The following is a 19,047-nucleotide window of genomic DNA, read 5'->3' as shown; positions in this document are numbered from 1 at the left end:
TTTTTTTTTTAGAAGAAACGTATGTTTCTCTCCTTTTCTTACTGGTAGACACTGAGTGATAATTTTTGTTGTTTCTTGAACATGATTGAGAAACCTCAGTCTGTATCTCATATGGCTTAATTGTTACATTTTTCTGTAACAAATATGTCATTTCCCCTACGAGGATTTCTGGCAAATAGCATATACTCCAACTTGCTAAACATTCATCATGTCTCCTCTGAGTGAACAGGAACAGGCTACTTGGGTTTCTATCACAGTTTTCGGCTGTCGATTGCTTTGCATTAGAGTAAATTTGTACATACTGCTCTGTTTCACTAAATCTGAACATGTGGGCAACCTCAGGACAAGCATATTGTCTTGCACATAGCAACTATTGAAACGAAGAGAATGTAAATATTGGAATCAGGCACATCTGGGCTACAATATCACTTCATTCTTCTGTAACTAGATTTAGTAATCTTAGGAAAGTTAGTTCCTCTGTTCTTGGTTTATCCTCTGCAAAATGGGGATAAGGTATTCTGAGTGGTTATTTTTAATAAAGATTATAGATTACAAGATAAAGCACCTGGTATACATCAGACACTGAAAAACGTTAACCATTGTTATTTTATCAAGAGATATTGAGGCCTATATAAAGAGCCTTTAAAGCCAGTCTTTAAACTTCAAATACTTATACCTGGAGTATTTACTGCTTTATTTCGCTTACCATATTTTGCTATATATAGTGCACAGTTTTTTGCCCAAATTTGTGAGGGAAAAATAAGGATACACATTATACATGGGTAGTACTAATTCGGTATCTATATAAATGTTTTTAATTCTTTTATTTATGCTTATGGGTTAAAGTGTAACTCTAGAAATCAATAATGATATCCGTATGCAAAATAATACCCTGGAATGTGATAATTGGTTTTGTTGAACTTACCACAAACTTGCAACGAAGAGTTCATGGCCTTCTATGATGCATAAATATTGTAAATATGTTACGGGTACATAAAAGTTCTTGTACCTTGTATCTGTTCTTGTGTTTTGTAATTATTATTTTTTTAACTTAAAGTTTATTGGGGTGACAATGGTTAGCAAAGTTACATAGATTTCAGGTGCACAATTCTGTAATACATCATCTATACATCACATTGTGTGCTCACCACCCAGAGTCAGTTCTCCTCCCATCACCATATATTTGACCCCGTTTACCCTCATCTACCACCCCCCTCCCTCCCACCCTCTGGTAACCACTAAACTGTTGTCCATGTCTATGAGTTTTTGTTTCTTCATTTGTTTGTCTTGTTCTTTTGTTCTTTTCAGTTTTTTATACAACATATCAGTGAAATCATATGGCTCTTGACTTTTTCTGACTTATTTTGCTTAGCATTATAGTCTCAAGATCTATCCATGTTGTCACAAATGGTACTATTTAATCTTTGTTACATAAAATTTCTTGTACCATAATATACTAAAAAATAAATGCTACAATTCCTTTATAATACAAAAAACAAGTACCTAAATATGAACAAATAAAAATTTGAATTAAAAAATTAAAACAAAAGCTTTTCCCTGAAAGTTTGGGCCAAAAACGTGGGTGTGCATTATACATGGGAGCACATTAAACATGGCAAAATAGGGTAATTTCTGATTTAATTCTTGTGGTCACAACTGAAGCATGCTGGGAAGAAAGATTGTTGCGTTATTATTAGTTTTTTTATTTTGCCAGAAATTTTAAGGCTTGAATAATTCTAATGTTATCAAAAAACAAACACTGAATTTAAAAATTAAACATCATTATATTTCTAGCAATGTGGAAAGATGCATATTTCTTCTAAAGAAAACCTAAGAGGTAGGATTATAAATTAGGAGTTTTACTAAAACTGTTTCCTATGGCAAAAGTGGCATTTGTTTTACTGTTTTTCCCAATATGAAAGGCATATTTTTCTTTCACATTAATTTTTCCTCTGAGGAATATATATATATGTGGTTTAGACCTTTTAAAGACAAATTGAAAAATAAAATATGATGACAAGAAAATAGACAACCTGCGAGTCACATTACAAAAATCAATTAAAACAAACACACGCAAAATACACTATTCAGGTTATTTAAAAGGGTTTCATTGTTCGGTGTGTTACACATAGTATGATTTTCCCCCCTAGATTAGAAAATAAAGTGTTAATATATAGCTGGGGTATACAGTTTTAGTTGTACTATCATAGAATGTAGAGGTGAAAGGGGTCCCAAAATTACTTAATACAATCATCGCAATTTACTAGTGAAGAAAGTGAGGTTTCTAAAGTCAAGTGACCTCCCTCCAATATGGAATCAGTGGTTAGTAAGAGTTTGAATGAGTATCCGATTCCCACTGAGTCAGACACCTGTGCTCTGTTAGTCACATTTATATGGAAAACAAAAGAGAATTTTGGGTCCTTTAGATTTAGCTGTTATCTTCTTATGACTTAAAAAATATCAGGGAACGATAGTGGAGGAATTTTGGGGAAATTTGTTGCGCCTCACTGGGTGAAAACAGTATTTTGACGGGAATAGCTTGATGAAAGCTATGTTTCAATTCGGTACAACTATGTTAAAGCAAGGAAAGCCCCACTGTTGTCTTCTACAAGTCTTTCAGGGAAGACACAGAAGGACATGGCACGCTATACTACAAACTAAACTTTAACCAACACATATTTATTTCTTCCCCACATAATCTCTCACTCTCTCGTTTTCAAAACATTTGATTTTATTAAGGAACATACCCAATATTGAAAGCTTAGTGGTATTAAGAATCGGTCACATGTCTTTAAACTGCTGGTATGTTTCCACTACTTCCTTATGTATCTCGAATACTGCATATCTTAAACATGTCTTGAATCTTCTAGTACCCAGGTACAACTTTTCAATGTAGACATCAACCAGACTACTTGGGTCTTCCTTGAGAGTTTTTGGAGTTTTTTCCTGTGTACTTTTTTTGTTTGCCTAACTTGTGTTGTTCAATCATCATTACAAGATCTTCTGGGACACTTTGATTTGCTCTTTCCAGAATTTTAATTAATTCCGGGGCAATCTTCCAATCATTTTGAGTCACAAGGGAAATAGCTATGCCGGTCTTCCCTGCCCTTCCAGTACGCCCCACTCTGTGTACATATTCTTCAATATTCCGTGGGAAGTCATAATTATATATGTGTGTGACATCATCCACATCGAGACCTCGGGATGCTAAATCAGTAGCAATCAATATTTTCACACGTCCACTTTTAAAGTCTTCTAACGCTTGCTCGCGATCACTCTGTTCTCTGTTGCTATGCAGTGATTGTACAGGTATGCCTTGGATGCTTAAGTCACTGGATAAGTCATCAGCAACAATTTTTCTGCTGACAAACACGACGACTTTGTCTTTGGGCAGCATGCTCTGTAGGAATTCTTCTAGAAGAGATCGTTTTTCTTCTTCTGTGGTAACAATTATATTTTGCTTCACTGTATTTACGGCAGCTAGATCCAGAGTACCAACGTAAACAATCATAGGCTCTTTCAAATAAGATTGTGCAAGGTGACGAATGGTTTCTGGCCAAGTTGCACTTGTCATAACAGTCTGCCGGTCTGGGCGCACGTCTAATAAAATCTTCATTATCTGACATTCGAACCCCAAATCCAGCATTTTATCAGCCTCATCTAAGACTACGTAGGTTATGCTTCTTAGATTGACGAACTTATTCATTTGCAGGTCATTCAGTCGTCCGGGAGTTGCGATAATGATGTCTACACCTTTGGCAATCTCTTTTATTTGTCTTTCTCTATCTCCACCACCATAGATACAAATCGTTTTCAGATCCTTGTATGAATACTTAGAACATTCAGCTTCCACCTGAAGAGCTAATTCTCTAGTGGGCGTAAGGACTAGCATGCCAGGTCCATTCCTTTGTTCTCTAGATATTGGTTGAGAATTGAGATGAATAAACCCAGGTAATAAATAAGACAATGTTTTGCCTGTTCCAGTTTGTGCGACTCCTATCAGATCTATTCCTTGTAAAACAATTGGCCACGCCTGTGATTGAATTGGCGTTGGCTTTTGAAATCCTGCTTTTGCTATGTTTTTCATCACTTCAGGATAGTACTGAAAAGGCTCTTGGAATTCACGAATCGGTTTGGGGATTGAGCGTTTTGCACCATCCTTCAAGTCATCGCATACTATATTGAAATTGTCCTTTCTCCAACTGTCTACCTGTTCTTGAGACAGTGAGCTTGTTGCTTGGGATTCTATGTAAAAGTTTTTCTTAATTGGTGGTAAATCTGCCCATTTTTTTTTCTCCCACTCCGCAACTTCTGCCTTAACGTGATCCCAATCTATCAATGGCCGAAGTTCTCGAACGTTATCTGCGCTTAAGTCTCTTTCAACAGAGGATTGGGATGCAGCATTATCAACACTGGATTCTGAATTGTAACTTTCTTCTTGTTTTTTAACAAGACTTTCTATAGCTGCTTTGGCCTTTGCTTTCATGTCCTTGCGGCCAAAAATTTTTACCTCTGCTTCAGAATCACCTGTTGTGATCCGTATTTTGGTCTTTGTCATACCTTGGATCTCTTTTATCTTTGACCCGCCACGACCAATCACCACACCAATCACACTGCTCTTTAATTTAAAGCAGAGAGGTGGTTCTCGGGGCCCGGAGGCCCTAGGCTCCAGGTGGCTGGAGGAAGCTCTCCAGCCCCTGCCTCTCCCACGTATGCCGCCCCTACCATTCCTGCCAGACCCGAGATCTCTTGGATTAGGCTCTGCCCTTTTCCATTCTGGGGCCCCAGCCATTGCCGTGTAACGGGCAGGCTCCTATCTTACCCTGGATTGGGAGAAGATGTAGCCTTAAGTCTCATTCTCTTCAGGTTCTTGACCAAACAGATCCTATCACCAGTAGGTAGCTATGTGACAGTTACCAAGGGAATCTGAGGTGGTGTCATGAAAGGGCTTTGATGGCCTGACCAATCACAGATCTGGGTGTAGGGTGAGGTAGGCAGGCACCTCTGATACAACTCTTAAAGTGACACTCACTCTCAGGGGCTGAGCCTATGGTATAGGACCCTGACTATGTTGCCTCGACTTTTGTGTCATAGATGCCTCAATCGCTCACCTCATGTTAGTTCTGGCTCAGCTTGGGAGCAAACTTGACGCAGGCTTTGAACTTATCCACATAGTCTTTTTAAAAGCCAATTATTTCCACTGGAGGGAAAAACAGTGGATTTTAAAAAATCAACTTCTTTGTTTCACTAAAATTTTTTTTGAGTAATAATATTTGGTCTAGATAGATTGATCAATTCCCTGTCCTCTGCTGTAACTTAAATTATACCATTAGAAGTCTATTAGATACACACTTAGGGATGGCATTCTGGCCCTGCTTCTTTGGCTAAATGCCAGCATTTGTTCAGGCAGTTCCTGTGTATTATTTCAGGGATGCTGGTTAGAAGAGAGGTAGAGTGGGGTGTAAGATACCTTAGGGATTGTTTTCAATAGTTTGCTAGTTTTCTCACTGCCTCTTAATTTTTTCCCTTCCCTGTGGTTTCATGGATTTACAGGTCTTAGAACTAGAAGGCTACGTAGAAGTCATTTATTAGGTGCAATGTAGAAGTCACCCTGGCAGCAACCTGGGCAGATGGATATCTAGCTCACTTTGCTTCAAGGCTGTCCATTCCATTGTGAGGCAGTTTCATGCTTACAAAGATGGTGTTGAACTGAAATATGCCACCTCTTGTTTCCTGAGGTCCTTCTTCTGACTTCCAAAGTTACACTGAATAGGTTTGATTTTCCTTGTATCCTTGCACATGTAAGGGCCACTGTCAAATGCCTTTAAGCTGTATGTTCTTCAGGGTGACATTTCTGGTTTTGAAAGCACTTCTTGATATGACATGGTTTGCAAGACGCTCACCATCCTGTTCCTTCTCCTCTGGGAATAGCTCATTGAGGACCTTTTATGATATGACACATACTCGTAGAACTGAACAAAACAAATCTGCAGAAACGGCCTTTCCTTTCCTATTTAGATCCTCTTCACTAAGCATGACAATTCTAATTCTACCCATGAACTCAAGACACAAAGCTGCGCACTGGAACGTGATGGGCACGTAAGGGCATTTGGTTCGTCATCCTGTATTTACATGGTTGATTTTCTTTCTTTGTCTAACTGAAAGTAGGCTATATATTTATCCTTTTACATTCATCCTGTTAAGTGTGGTCAATTGAAGCAGACTGTTAAATACAACTGCAATGCTGAGTGTCTCATTTAGCATAGCATCCCCTCGTTTTAGGTCTTCTGCCCGTGTTCATGGCATCTTTTTCTCCTCAGCCAAAGTTGCTGATTAAAATTTGAACATGGTTAGATATTGGGTAGAAGTCTGTGACACGCTGGGAAAAACCTTCTCTATGTCAGCATTTTTCTGGAAAGCTGCTGCTTGAAGAAACACAAGGTTTCTGGCCAAATATGTTGGGAAGCGTAACATCCTATATCCCCTTTGTTAGACTCACAATGCATATTAGGTATCTCACAAACTCGGATAATTACAGGAATTGAGAAACTCAGTTGGGCAATGTTTAACCCAAAGTGTCCAAAGGATTTTGCCAATGGAATCTCTTCTCAATATATCAATTAAACTTTTTATATGGAATAATTTTAAATTTATAGGAAAGTTACACAGGCAGTACAAGGGGTTCCCATGTACTCCTCAACCAGCTTCATTTTCCTGCACTCTTTCCTCACACTACTATGGCACATTTGTCAAATGAAAGAAATCAATGTTGGTGTGTTAATATCGACTAAACTGCAGACTTGATACCACCAGTGTCACATTTATGTATGTTTTCTGCCCCAGGATCTCGTACTAGACACTGCATTGCATTTAGTTGTCATGTGTGATTTGTAACAGTTTCTCACTCTTTCCTTATTTTTTATAACCTTACCCATTTTTAGAAGTAATGGTCAGGTATTTTATAGAATGTCCTTCAAATTAGGTATGACTGATGTAATTTATTATGGTTATTGGGTTGTGGATTTTTGGAGCGAGTTCCAAGCTTCATATGCCTGGGCTCTGCTATCTTCAGAATGGCACACTAATGCCTGTCTCATACACACAGACACAAACACATAGTTAAACCACTTGGTTCATAGTAGAGACTTTCCAAGCCCCAACTGCCCATGTCATAGAAATAGTAGGTCTATAGCAACAATTGTGGAGGTTCCCATATACCTGTCCAAGAATTTTCCTGATAGTTTCTTCTGGTCCACGTCAGAATGAAAATAGGGACAATAAAATGTTTATTTTAAGAAATCTAAATTTATTCAACTTACACTTTTTTATCTTAACATTGTGCCATTCTATTTTTTTTTTTGGTAAAATAACACTTTTATAAATGAAATGAGGATTATAAATGATGTTGAAAGATGTTTACTAGGGCAAAAAAAAAAAAAAGTAAAACTAATGTCAGTAGCCAGACTTGGCTTTGCAATATTTCTGGTAGGTGAAACCCAAGGAATTATAAGCACTCATCTAGCACGTTAGCAATTGAACACAATTCAGAATGCTACTAGGTAATCATGGTGGCTGGCAAGAAGAGCTGGAGGGAGGTCTGGGAGGCTGGAGAGTTGAGGCAAAGACCTATAAAAGACGTAGGTCTGATTTGTGATTCGGAGGTGTGGAATTAGAGACGGGAGGATGTTAACATTTGGGGGAAAGAAACCAATGTGGCCTTGAGAAAGAGATGAGGGGCAGCCTGGAGGACTAGGACAGAAGATGCAGGTGGAGAAGAAAGTGGAAATGGAGAAAAATAGTTTGGGTCAGGCGAAAGGAAAAGGGAAATTTCAAACCGTAAGATAATCAAAGATGTTTCAATTTAACATGCTAAAGAAAGGCAGTGAACCTGGAGTGGAGGGGTCCTGTGGCATTGCCAGTGTTAATTAGGGAAGCAGGTCCATGTGAAGAAAGCAGGATGCATTGACATAAAGAACGGCGGCTGTATTTGTGGTATTTTGAGTACATTAGACTGAGAGACTTGAATGGAGTGTGGCATCGGTAACTCAGAGAAAGGAACAGCTAAGAAGAGAAGGGATCCAAGTAGCAATGAACGTTTTTTTGCTTCTACTGTACAAGGTCAGACAATTAAGTTCGCAGACTTGTTGCAACGATGTTGGTTAACTTTTTTTTTTTTTTACATCAGAGGGATTGTACATTATGAATTTGTACCAAATGGACAAACAGTTAACCAAGTTTAGCATTTGGAAGGGCTGAAAAGGCTGCATGAAAAAGTTAGATGACCTGAACTGTCCACCAACAATTCGTGGCTCTTGCATCACGGCAATCCACCAACTCATACGACACTGTCTGTGAGGGAGTTTGAGCCAGTAAAGAAATAACTGTATTGGAACACCCTCCCTACTCACCTGATCTGGCCCCCAATGACTTCTTTCTTCACCCGAAGATAAAGGAAATATTGAAAGGAGACGTTTTGATGACATTCAGGACATCAAGGGTAATACGACGACAGCTCTGATGGCCATTCCAGAAAAAGTTCTAAAATTATTTTGAAGGGTGGAGTAGGTGCTGGCATCGATGTGCATAGCTTCCCAAAGGGTACTTCGAAGTTGACCATAGTGATATTCAGCAATGAGGTGTGTATCACTTTTTCTAGGATGAGTTTGCAAACTTCATTGTCCTACCTTGTATGACATACATTTAAAGTGCAATTATCAAATGATCTCACTTAGTTGTCTCATTTAATTGTCACATCAACTTCATATAAATGTTTCCATCCTTCTTTATGTGAAAACACTGAAACTCATAGATGTCACATAATATTAAATTGGTGCAAAAGTAATTGCGATTTAAAGGTAAATTGCAAAAAGTGCAATTACTTTTGCACCAACCTAATATATCCAACTTCATGCAAAGGTATGGTAAATATCTTAGCTAAATTTAAACACAGGTCTAATATAGCTCCAAGGCCTTTCCACCTCCACTGCACTCCCATTTGTAGGGGAAAACATGGTATATTTGGTGCCTGATTCTACAGTTGGTATAAAAGGAGTGTTTAATCAGAAATGACTCAAGTTTTAAAGCTGGAGACTCAATTTTTTGTTTCCTTTTTTTAAATTAGTTTCAGGTGTACAAAGCAACGTAATATTTAGACATTTACACCCCTCACAAAGTGATAACCCTCCTCCCTCAAGCTACTACCCCTCACACATCGTATAGAGCTGTTACAATACCATTGACTATCTTCCCTATGCTGTACTCCCCCTCATGTGAAAACATATATTGAAATTAGAGATGACAGTCAATATTATTCTACTTCACCTTCAGATGTACAGCGTGTTGGTCAGGCATCTACCACTGTTCCACTCTTGAAATGTTAAACAGCAATAGTGAATACAATATAAAACATTCAAATTTTTAACTACTTTTTAAACATGACTTCTCTATCTTTTCCCCTCACCATATTGACACATGACACATGACATATGTAAACACACACACATATATAGTCGCCCATTCCCATACCTTGAACACACACACACAAGCTCACAGTTGCTCATACACGCTTACCTACCCTCTTCCCTCCTCCGTACTCACATCCTTGGAAGGATGGATAGGAAATATCAGAGAAGCATCACTTTATCTGACAGGGCCTGGTCTAAAATTTGGGTTCCCAGGAGTATCAGAAAAAAATGTGATATAATATATAGCTGTTGCAACATTATCGACTGTATAGCTCCAGGTGGGTACTAGACTAATTGGGGGGATCACTGCGTAAATTATGTAAATGTCTAACCACTATGCTGTACACGTGAAATTAATATAAAATAATACTGAATGTCAACTGTAACTGAAAAACAATGCTTAAGAAAATTTAAAAAAAGAAAATGTGATACAACAGCAGGTAAAGGAATATTTAGCACTAAGAAAATGTTACTGTAAAAATTAGAAAGATATGTACACATGTTTTAGTTTGGTCTCCCCCAGAAGCAGAATCTGCAATAAGGTTTGAGGGCAGGTAGTTTATTTGGGAGGGAAGGAGAAACGAGTGGAGGGAGGGGCGAGGAGAAGGTAGCCGATAAAGAGTACTATGAACTAGCAGGTCAACCCTGTAAGAAATTGGAGCTTGAGGACTCAAGGGAAAATCTGGGAGCCAGTACAGAATGGGCAACTGAGGATTATCAGCCCCAGCCCAGGAGTGAATGTGGTGGGGAATAGCTGAGGACTAGAGTTGGGGAGCGAATAATTTCATGACACTCTTTATGACCTGCTACACATGGGCAAATAAGACTTTGAAGACCAGAGAGATCCCTCAGACCAATAAATGTGGTTACTGGCAAGTTACACGAAATGGTGAGGGACACAGGTGACATCCATTACAACACAAACCAAGCCAAAACAAAAAACCACATTTGCTTCTATGTATATTTTAGCATGCTCTAGAGTGTGTGCTTTAGTATATAGCCATGTGAGCAAAAAATGCTTCTATGAATGCGGCACAAGACATTCTGTACCACAGGAAAAAGAACAGGCCGACAGTAAAATGGACAATACTCTCCAAATGGCAAGGGAAAACCTATGGAGAAGAAAAACAGAGTGACTGAACTGTACAGCATATACACCAGATGTTGGCTTAAAAAATGCTACAAGGATAAAATGTTTCTTCAGTAGATAGAAACAGTATTAGTTCATTCCAGCCATGAAAATTATGAAGAAAAATACATGCTAGGGTCATCTCGAAGTGGCAGCTATCTGGATGTAAAATATATGTTTTAAAATCAATCTACAATAAAAGGCAGGGTAAAACAGTATCAGAACAATTGGCGATGCCCAAAAGTTTTATGGAGAAAGATGTCCTTCCAGAGAACAGTATACAAACTTTGCACTAGATAATATTCAGATGGAGAAGACAGTTTATTGGCTGCTCGACATACAGGCATGGGGCTCGAAAACAGAGAGACCAGCAAATTAGACAAAGAAGAACAAAGAGCTGTGGTAGATTGCAAAAATGGCCACAAATCTTCGCCTCCCCATCATCATACTTTATTCTCTTTAAAGTGTATTGGGGTGACAATGGTTTGTAAAGTTACATAGATTTCATGTGTACAACTCTGTATTACATCATCGATATATCACATTGTGTGTTCACCACCCGAGTCAGTTCTCCTTCCATCACCATATATTGGATCCCCTTTACCCTCATCTACTATCCCCTCCCCCTTTCCCTCTGGTAACCACTAAACTGTCGTCTGAGTCTATGAATTTTTGTTTCTTTGTTTGTCTTATTCTTTTGTTGTTTTCAGTTTTATATACGACATATCAGTGAAATGGTATTGTCCTCTACTTTTCCTGTCTGACGTATTTCACTTAGCATAATAATCTCAAGATTCATCCTTGTCGTCACAAATGGCACTATTTCGTCTTTTATTATGGCAGACTAGTATCCCATTGTGTATATATTCCACATCTTTTTTATCCAATCATCCCATCATCATACACTTGTGATCCAGGTATCTTTGTAATTCCACCCATCAAGGGGTCGGATTTACTTCTTCATCACTAAAACCTGGGCTGCTTCTCAGAGTCTTGGCCAATGGGATAAAAACTTAATACAAGGAGAAGCCAGCAGGATGAAGAGCAACACCGAACCCAGTTTCCTTCACACTTGTCCCCCATCTCCTAATGCCAGCAAACTGCCACACATATGACCAAGGTCCAAGAGCTATGCTGAGTCTGACCCAAACCGGATGAACTACCTGGTAGATGGTGGTTGTTCTAAGTAACTAAGATTTGGGATGGGTTTGTCTTGCAGCAGCAAAAGGTACTGTCTCAAGACCCTGACAGCTTCAGGATTAGCATGCATCTCATGCTTTGCAAATAGTTATTGATTACTTACTATGGCCTGCCAATGTTCTGGGTTTAGGGAATACATAAATGATAAAGAGTCGAAGTATCTACTGTCATGGAGCTTACACTCAGATGTGAAGAAACATCTAAGCAAATAATAAGCAGAACATGCCACACAGTGGTAAGAGCTGAGAAGGAAAAGAAAGGGGAATGAGGGAACGAGTAAGTGACAGAGGTAAAAGGCAGTGAGATAAGACTCGGGAAGGCCTCTCTGTGGACCTGACATTCGCTCTGGCCTCCAGCTACCTCTCCACCTCTCACCTCTCTCCCTGTAGCTCCCTTCACTCCAGTCACAATGGCCTCCTCTTATAACCGGCCAGGTACACAGTTGCCTCAGGGGCTTTGCACTCGCCATTGCCTCCACTTCCTTTATGGAGGTATCTCCAAGAAGAGCCTTCTGAATGGAGGGAACAGTGAGTGAAGTTGCTATTACCTGAGATGGGGAAATGAGGGAGAAGTGATACTAAAAGTGGTTTCCATTGTTCCCTAGAGTCCAAGCTAAAAATGATCTGGTAAGCTGGGGATGATCACGCAGACAGCGGTAACTCTGAAGGGAAGTGGAGCAGAATCCACCTGGACACAGAATAAGATGCCATGAAATGTGTGCATTTCCTAATGTGAATGTATGGATACTTTCAGTATACCTACCCTGTTTCCCCGAAATTAAGACCTAGCCGAACAATTACTCTACTGCGTCTTTTGGAGCAAACATTAATGTGAGACCTGGTATTATATAATGTTATATGATATTATATTACACCCGGTATTATATTGTATTGTATTATGTTATATTATACCTGGTATTATACTATATTATATTACATTATATTTTATTATACCTGGTATTATATTATATTACATTAAACCCAGTATTATATTATATTACACCTGGTATTATATTATATTATATTATATTATATTATGCCCGGTATTATATTATATTGTATTATATTATAATATATTATATTATATTAGACTGGGACTTATAGTAAATAAGACCGGGTCTTATATTAATTTTTGCTCCAAAAGACGCATTAGAGCTGATTTTCTGGCTAGGTCTTATTTTGAGGAAACACAGTAGCTTCTTAATATAAGGGAATATGGAGCCAGGAATGGATCATCTTGATCAAAGGAATCTCATATGCAACACATATGACAGATTTAGGTTCTATTTAAACACTTGACTGTCATGGTTTTTCCTTCAGAAAGCTACTAGGGCCATTGCATACAATCTTCAGTTGTTATAAATCTTGGGAAGCGGGATAAGATTCTGTACTCTCTATGTTCAGCCATAGGATGTAGTATTATTATTCTTTTTTGTTTCCCAAATAAGAAAATCAAGGCTCAGAAAATTTACATAGCAAATTATCTATGTGAGATTCCAAGTGTTGTTTTTCTCATTTCAACTACACTGTGAGTGTTAAATTCCGTTTTCTGGATGCCCTCCCCCACCATCAGTCCTTCTTCGGCTGAACAATTCAAAATACGACCACCTCGTCTCCTTTTACAATTTAAGGACAGCTTTGATGTCTCACCCATATTTCCTTTGCTTTTACAGTTGAACGTCTCCAATTCCTTTAACACTTCCTCAGGTGACACGGTGTCCATATCTTTGACTCTCACTCACTGATGCTCTTCTTACAGTGTGGGGCTGGACTCACTCCACACCACGTTGACTAATATTAAGTCTATAGTAAAATAAAACTTCCAGGTCTTTAATCCTACACTGTATTCCTTGATCTCCCTCTCGGTCTCATGCAATGTAGTTTTTAAATTGAAATGTGTCTTTAGTTTGTTTCTAGAAGTGGACTCTGTGACAGAAATGCAAGCAACAGTGCTATTGTAGGAGGTGATACCAGGAAACCTTGGTAATGGAATGAGGAAATTAGGCAAGGAAGGGAAAGTGTGTAAGAAAGCGTTATCAATCACGGGTCCACTTGGGCAACCTGAGCCTAATCCCTCTAGAGAACTTTGGGAGACCCTGCAGAGTACCACTCAGAGGAATGCCAGCTGAGCAGTGAGGAACTGGATTATTTGTCCACCAACAACCCTTAATGTGATAAACATATCGTTATACTTTCACTCCTGCCCCTGATAAAAGAAAGTACACCAGTGCGTGCAAAAAGTACTGAGTTAGTCCATCCAGGCCATGTTGGTTGCATGTGTTCAAAAGTTATTAAGTATTCTCAAGTTAGCTATTGATTAAGCAGACCTGAAATTCCTGTACTTTATGAACAGTTATAATACCTGAAAACCAACAACAACACGGACCATTTTTTAAATGCCTTTTTCTTCAAAATAAGTTATTGTTCAGAATTATGCAGACTACTACACTTTCTTCCAATAAGTCAGAATTAGTGCATGTTTGTCATAACTTACCATTTAATCCCCTTAACCAAGAAAATGTCCCTGAATTCAAGAAAACACGGCCTTTGGGGCCTGCTTCCTTCTGGCATGTAGCTTTCAGCTGGCAATCTTTAGTGTCTCATATCCAGAGCATTTCTGGTTTTATACACACTTACTAATACTCCAAGATTAGAGTTACTTCTGGAAAAATAAATTCAGGGAGGAATAATAAGGTTTACTGTGCGAAATTCTGTCCTCACTAGCATTTTAACACGAACTTTTTTTTTTTTTTTTTTTTAATTAAATTTATTGGGGTGACAATTGTTAGTAAAATTACATAGATTTAACACGAACTTTTAATGTTCTCCTATTTCCTATGCTGGATGATTTTCTGACACACAACACACACGTCGGAAATACAAATATAAACAAGATCAATGTCTCTCCAACAAGAAAACAACTCTTCCTTCTCAAGGAAAGACAAGGCTGGATAATGGCCTCATTTCATCAGGATATGCAGTCTAATTAATGAAAGAAACTCCATGAAGACAGAGCATTGATGAAGTAAGCCTCAGAGGAAAAACCGCTGCTATCCCCTTGGCTAGATGCTCCTTTGCATTTTCATAAATGAATTAGATTGTATTATACAGATGGAAATATTGAACAGTATTCCTGCTTTAGTTTTTTCAGTAGACTACAGGTCTCAATGAAAACAAAGTTTTGAAAATATCAAATCCCCATGAGGTGTTTGACAGTTTGACTTCTCACTGTCATGTACAAACTTATTCAAGCGCAACCCACTTCTTGCTTCCTTTAAAATATTTTGGTCATTGTCTTTTGATTACCTCCTTTGCAACAAGGTTAAAAAGTTGGGGGCCATTACAGCACTAAGTAGGATTGTTCAATGAAAAGTATATACATTTTCGTGTTCAAGATATCGATGGTTCCTTCGTGTCCCATAATATCCAGAGAACAACACAGTAGGCTTATTTTCCAACTACCCTGCTGTGCTGTTGTCTGGATACTATGAGGTGTGAAGGAACCAAGTAATAGTTGTCCCTTATAGAACAGAACCTAAAAAGTTTCAGCAGCCAGCTTTTATCAAACTGTTCAGTTAGATGCTCTTCTTTAGGTCAGAGATGGCACATACATGGTGTCCGCATGCTGCCTCCCCTTACCAACATGTGAGAAACACCACAAAGCAGAGCCCTAATAAGTAATCCTTCTCAATTAGACCCTGTAGGCCCCTGGACCAGTTGATCAGGCTGGGCACCGAGAAGAAATCAGCAGGTCCCTGCCTGTGGTGATAGTGTGATCCTATAGCTACATGTGTTTCCCACTGGGCAACGTACACTAACTTCTAAGCCACATGTGCCCCCCCTCATGAAGTAAAAGTAATGGGTACATATGGTACTCAAATGTTTCATCCAGTTAGGAAAACGTGAACTAAGAATTGCAAAGGTCTTCAGCTACATGGGTGCCACAGCCCCACAATTTATAGTTGAAAAGGTCTCCTTGGACAAAGAGCATAACTTTCTCTAGCACAAATCTAAGCACAGAGTCAGCCTAATGGCTTTTCGGTGGAAGGGTTATTGAAATAATTCACCCTGAAATCTGAGTGGCAAGGCGTGCTGCCTCTCCATAAAACAGATGAGTAAGACTTAACGTCATCCTACCCGGCATGTGTACAGTTTAGCTAAAAATGATAAAATTTTCATAATTTTACCTGTGTTCCTCTATGAAGAAAGGAAAACCTAATTTGGTCCCCTGCTTCTTAAATGATAAGCACTGTATTTGCAACATGGATTCACATCGTCTCATATTCCTTGGCGGTCTTGACCTTGAGATTTCAAGCAGCCTGTCACTTTGCTTTTGTACACGAGCTCTCTGCTCACCCAGCAGACTTCAGAAATCCAGTCTGCCCTAGTTCCCATCGCTGCCTATCAGCTAACATTGTCAAGAAGCAGAGAAAATCATACTCTTCTGGACACTTAATTCCCCGTCTTTCCATCCAAAAGTTTTCCTTTGCAACAACATGTCATCAAGTAAAAAATGCTTATTATATCTAATCTATCTAACCTTCTATAGTTTCCATTTTTCTCCCATGGAGAGATCTAAACCAGTAATTCCTAACCTTTGCAGGCAATCCTGACAGTCCAGCTAACCAATTGATGGTGTATAATCTTTTGTTTTTCATTTCAAGAATGACACTTCCCATTGCAGACCAAATGTGCAATTATTACACTGGTCTCTACATTGCTGCTTCCCTTGGAAATCGCATTTTGCATTTCTGACATCATTTGTGCTCTTAACAATTCCAGTGAGAGTCTTTTCTTGTGGTCGTGAAAAAAACACCCAAGTTTTAGTGGAATACAGGAACACAAGTTGAATAGGAATGCCCTAATACCTAAGGAATTAGAGGCTTTTGCTTCTCCCCCAACTTGACATGCAACCACACATATCACTGATGCAATGTAGTATGATGTACGGCAGAGCAATAGTGAATATACATAATTTACATATTGTTCTGCAGGGGGCGACTATTACTCGGTTGAATCCTTCAGGAGCAGTAACTGTAACTGCCATTGGTACCAGAACAAAGCATGGAGGTACTTTTCCTTGAGCTTATGCTGAGATTACAGAGGGATGACCTAAGAAATGCCTGATACCACCCGTCTGAACTCAGTTGGGGCAGGGATCCAACTGGGTTGGGAATGTACTTCTTCCCTGTTGTCACAGGTCAGAGGGTACAATCAAACAGAGCTGTGGTCCGAAAAGGATCAGTCAGGTAATAAAGCCAGAAGGGATGGGCAATAATGAGTGGTCAGAAAAATCATGACGCAGAGCCGAGTAGAATCGAGGAAGTCGGTCCATACTAAGAACTGTAATTACAGCATAGTAGGAAAAAATAGATCTAGATTTAACCACACACAGTCTGGGGTTGAGAAGAATTTTTCTGAATTTGTAGGCTCACTTTTCAATGGATAAGCTATATGTGTTGAAAGGCAGAGGATGAGGTGAAGAATAATGGACTGCAATTAACAATAGCTGATTTACAAAACAGTTAATTGACAAAAGTAAATGTGTGAACACTAATAATAACACACATGGTAATTTGGCATGAACTCTAATTGTTCATTAAAAAACAACAACGTGAAAATCTTAGCCAGTACTATCTTAGTCTTCTTCTCTTAGCACTTGAATTTATGAGTCTTTATGTCCATTGCTTATTAACATAGCAATTTGCATTGGTCTCATCTTTGTAACAGGGATAATTAAACTCTACAAGACTCTCAGTCTGTCATCAGTGGTCTAACGTTTCATAACACTGGCCATTCCCAATTAGCTCCAACTCTGTTCTGTACTTTAAGAAGGTTTGCTCACTTTCAATGTATTACCTGCAAGTATGGCCTACAAATAATGTCATGGACATCTCCGAATGGTTTCTCTCTCTGAGATGTAGTGTGTGAAATGGAGTTCTCACTCTGACTGCCCTGAATTTCTGAAGGAGGCACAACATGTTCTAGCATGTATGTTTTTCTAAAGAACTCCCCAGTAGAAATCATTGCCTCTGATTTTTTTGCCACCAAAACCAATCATTTGCTCTGGCTACACTCAGTCCGCCATTTAGTCATTTCATGCCCAATCCTGTGTGGGGATACAGGAACATGAATTTGATTTTTCTATAAAAAGATAATAGTAGAAAAATGTGGCATTCATTTCCGTCTCCGGGATCAGAAAGCTCTAGAGCCCTGATTTCATCTTGTTGGTCATGGCAATGCACAGTGCTTCCTGAGAGCCCACCACGGGATTTTCTGTGGATCACCCTACAGGTGCTGGGGAGGAAGTATGATAGAGTAATTCGGAAGGTTATCCTGAGTCATTTGTCACCTCAGTGGACAGATGGGCCGACAAAGCCACAGAGCCGGTCCCAGAAAAGCAGGAAAGTACTGTGGGTTATCAATTCTCTCTCTCTCAACTCCTACCTGCCCCCTCTTCCCTGGGCTGCTTTGTGATGTGGATTCACATTTCTGATTTGCTGGCTGGAGCCCTGTGAGGCTCTAGAGGGGCCTGCAGGGCTAGAGGAAGGAGGAAGGAGTTGCTGCTTCCTGTCTGCTTCCTGGGACGATTTCTCCACCCACAGTCCTCCACTACAGTGGCAGTGCCATCCCATGACAGTAGCTGAATGCAGTTTGCAGATTTCTCAACCCTTGTAGGACCCCTTCATTGCTCTCCCCTCAGAAACACCCGAAACAACCATCCTCGTAGATCGGGGTTTAACTCTATGGAAACACTCCTCTGAGGGGTTAAATTTTAAGTATTCCAACTCTTCTGTTTGTTTCCCTAGCCCAGAGGTGAGTGTTGTTTCCAGTAGTTTCTCCTTCCGTGATTCCTTACTGTTTTCTTTTTCACTGTTTAGTGGCTTAGTCAGCAATGGTAAAGCTTGTTAACAATGCTTTACTCCTAGGTAATTTTCCCTGTTCCAGTACAGCAGGATAACATCGTTTCGTTCTAACGTTGATGAGATGCTGCAGGAGCACAATTCTCATTGTATCAATTAGCAAACTGTAAAACTGGTTTGCTTATGTGTTCTTCCGCTTAGAGTCGCAGAAGTTATTGACAATGTTAAGTGAGGACTTGGTGTTGCTGACGAGGTTCCTGCCTCCTCACTGGACCCTGACTGATACACAATCCCAAGAGCACCCAGCCTTTACAGTACAATAGGTTTTTAGAAACTCGCTGAGCAGTCTGACTGCCACAAAAGCCCACCAGGCACTCACACAAGTGTATTTC

At 39.3% G+C, this 19,047-nt stretch overlaps 1 protein-coding gene and 1 long non-coding RNA gene across 2 annotated transcripts in view; one reads left to right on the top strand and one right to left on the bottom strand.

The window, feature by feature from the left end:
• Positions 1 to 19,047, top strand: part of LOC141569541 (uncharacterized) — a 742,180-nt gene that overhangs the window by 254,381 nt on the left and 468,752 nt on the right. The window lies entirely within an intron of this gene.
• LOC141569698 (putative ATP-dependent RNA helicase DDX53) lies at positions 2,909 to 4,792 on the bottom strand. Its single transcript, XM_074323987.1, has one exon. The coding sequence runs from the start codon at positions 4,790 to 4,792 to the stop codon at positions 2,909 to 2,911; it is 1,884 nt and encodes a 627-aa protein (XP_074180088.1).

This window comes from Rhinolophus sinicus, chromosome X (genome assembly GCF_036562045.2).
Source record: "Rhinolophus sinicus isolate RSC01 chromosome X, ASM3656204v1, whole genome shotgun sequence".
In the NCBI taxonomy this organism is placed as follows: Eukaryota; Metazoa; Chordata; class Mammalia; order Chiroptera; family Rhinolophidae; genus Rhinolophus; species Rhinolophus sinicus.
Note: the sequence above shows the minus strand (reverse complement) of the source record. Positions and strands in the feature narration are given on the sequence as shown.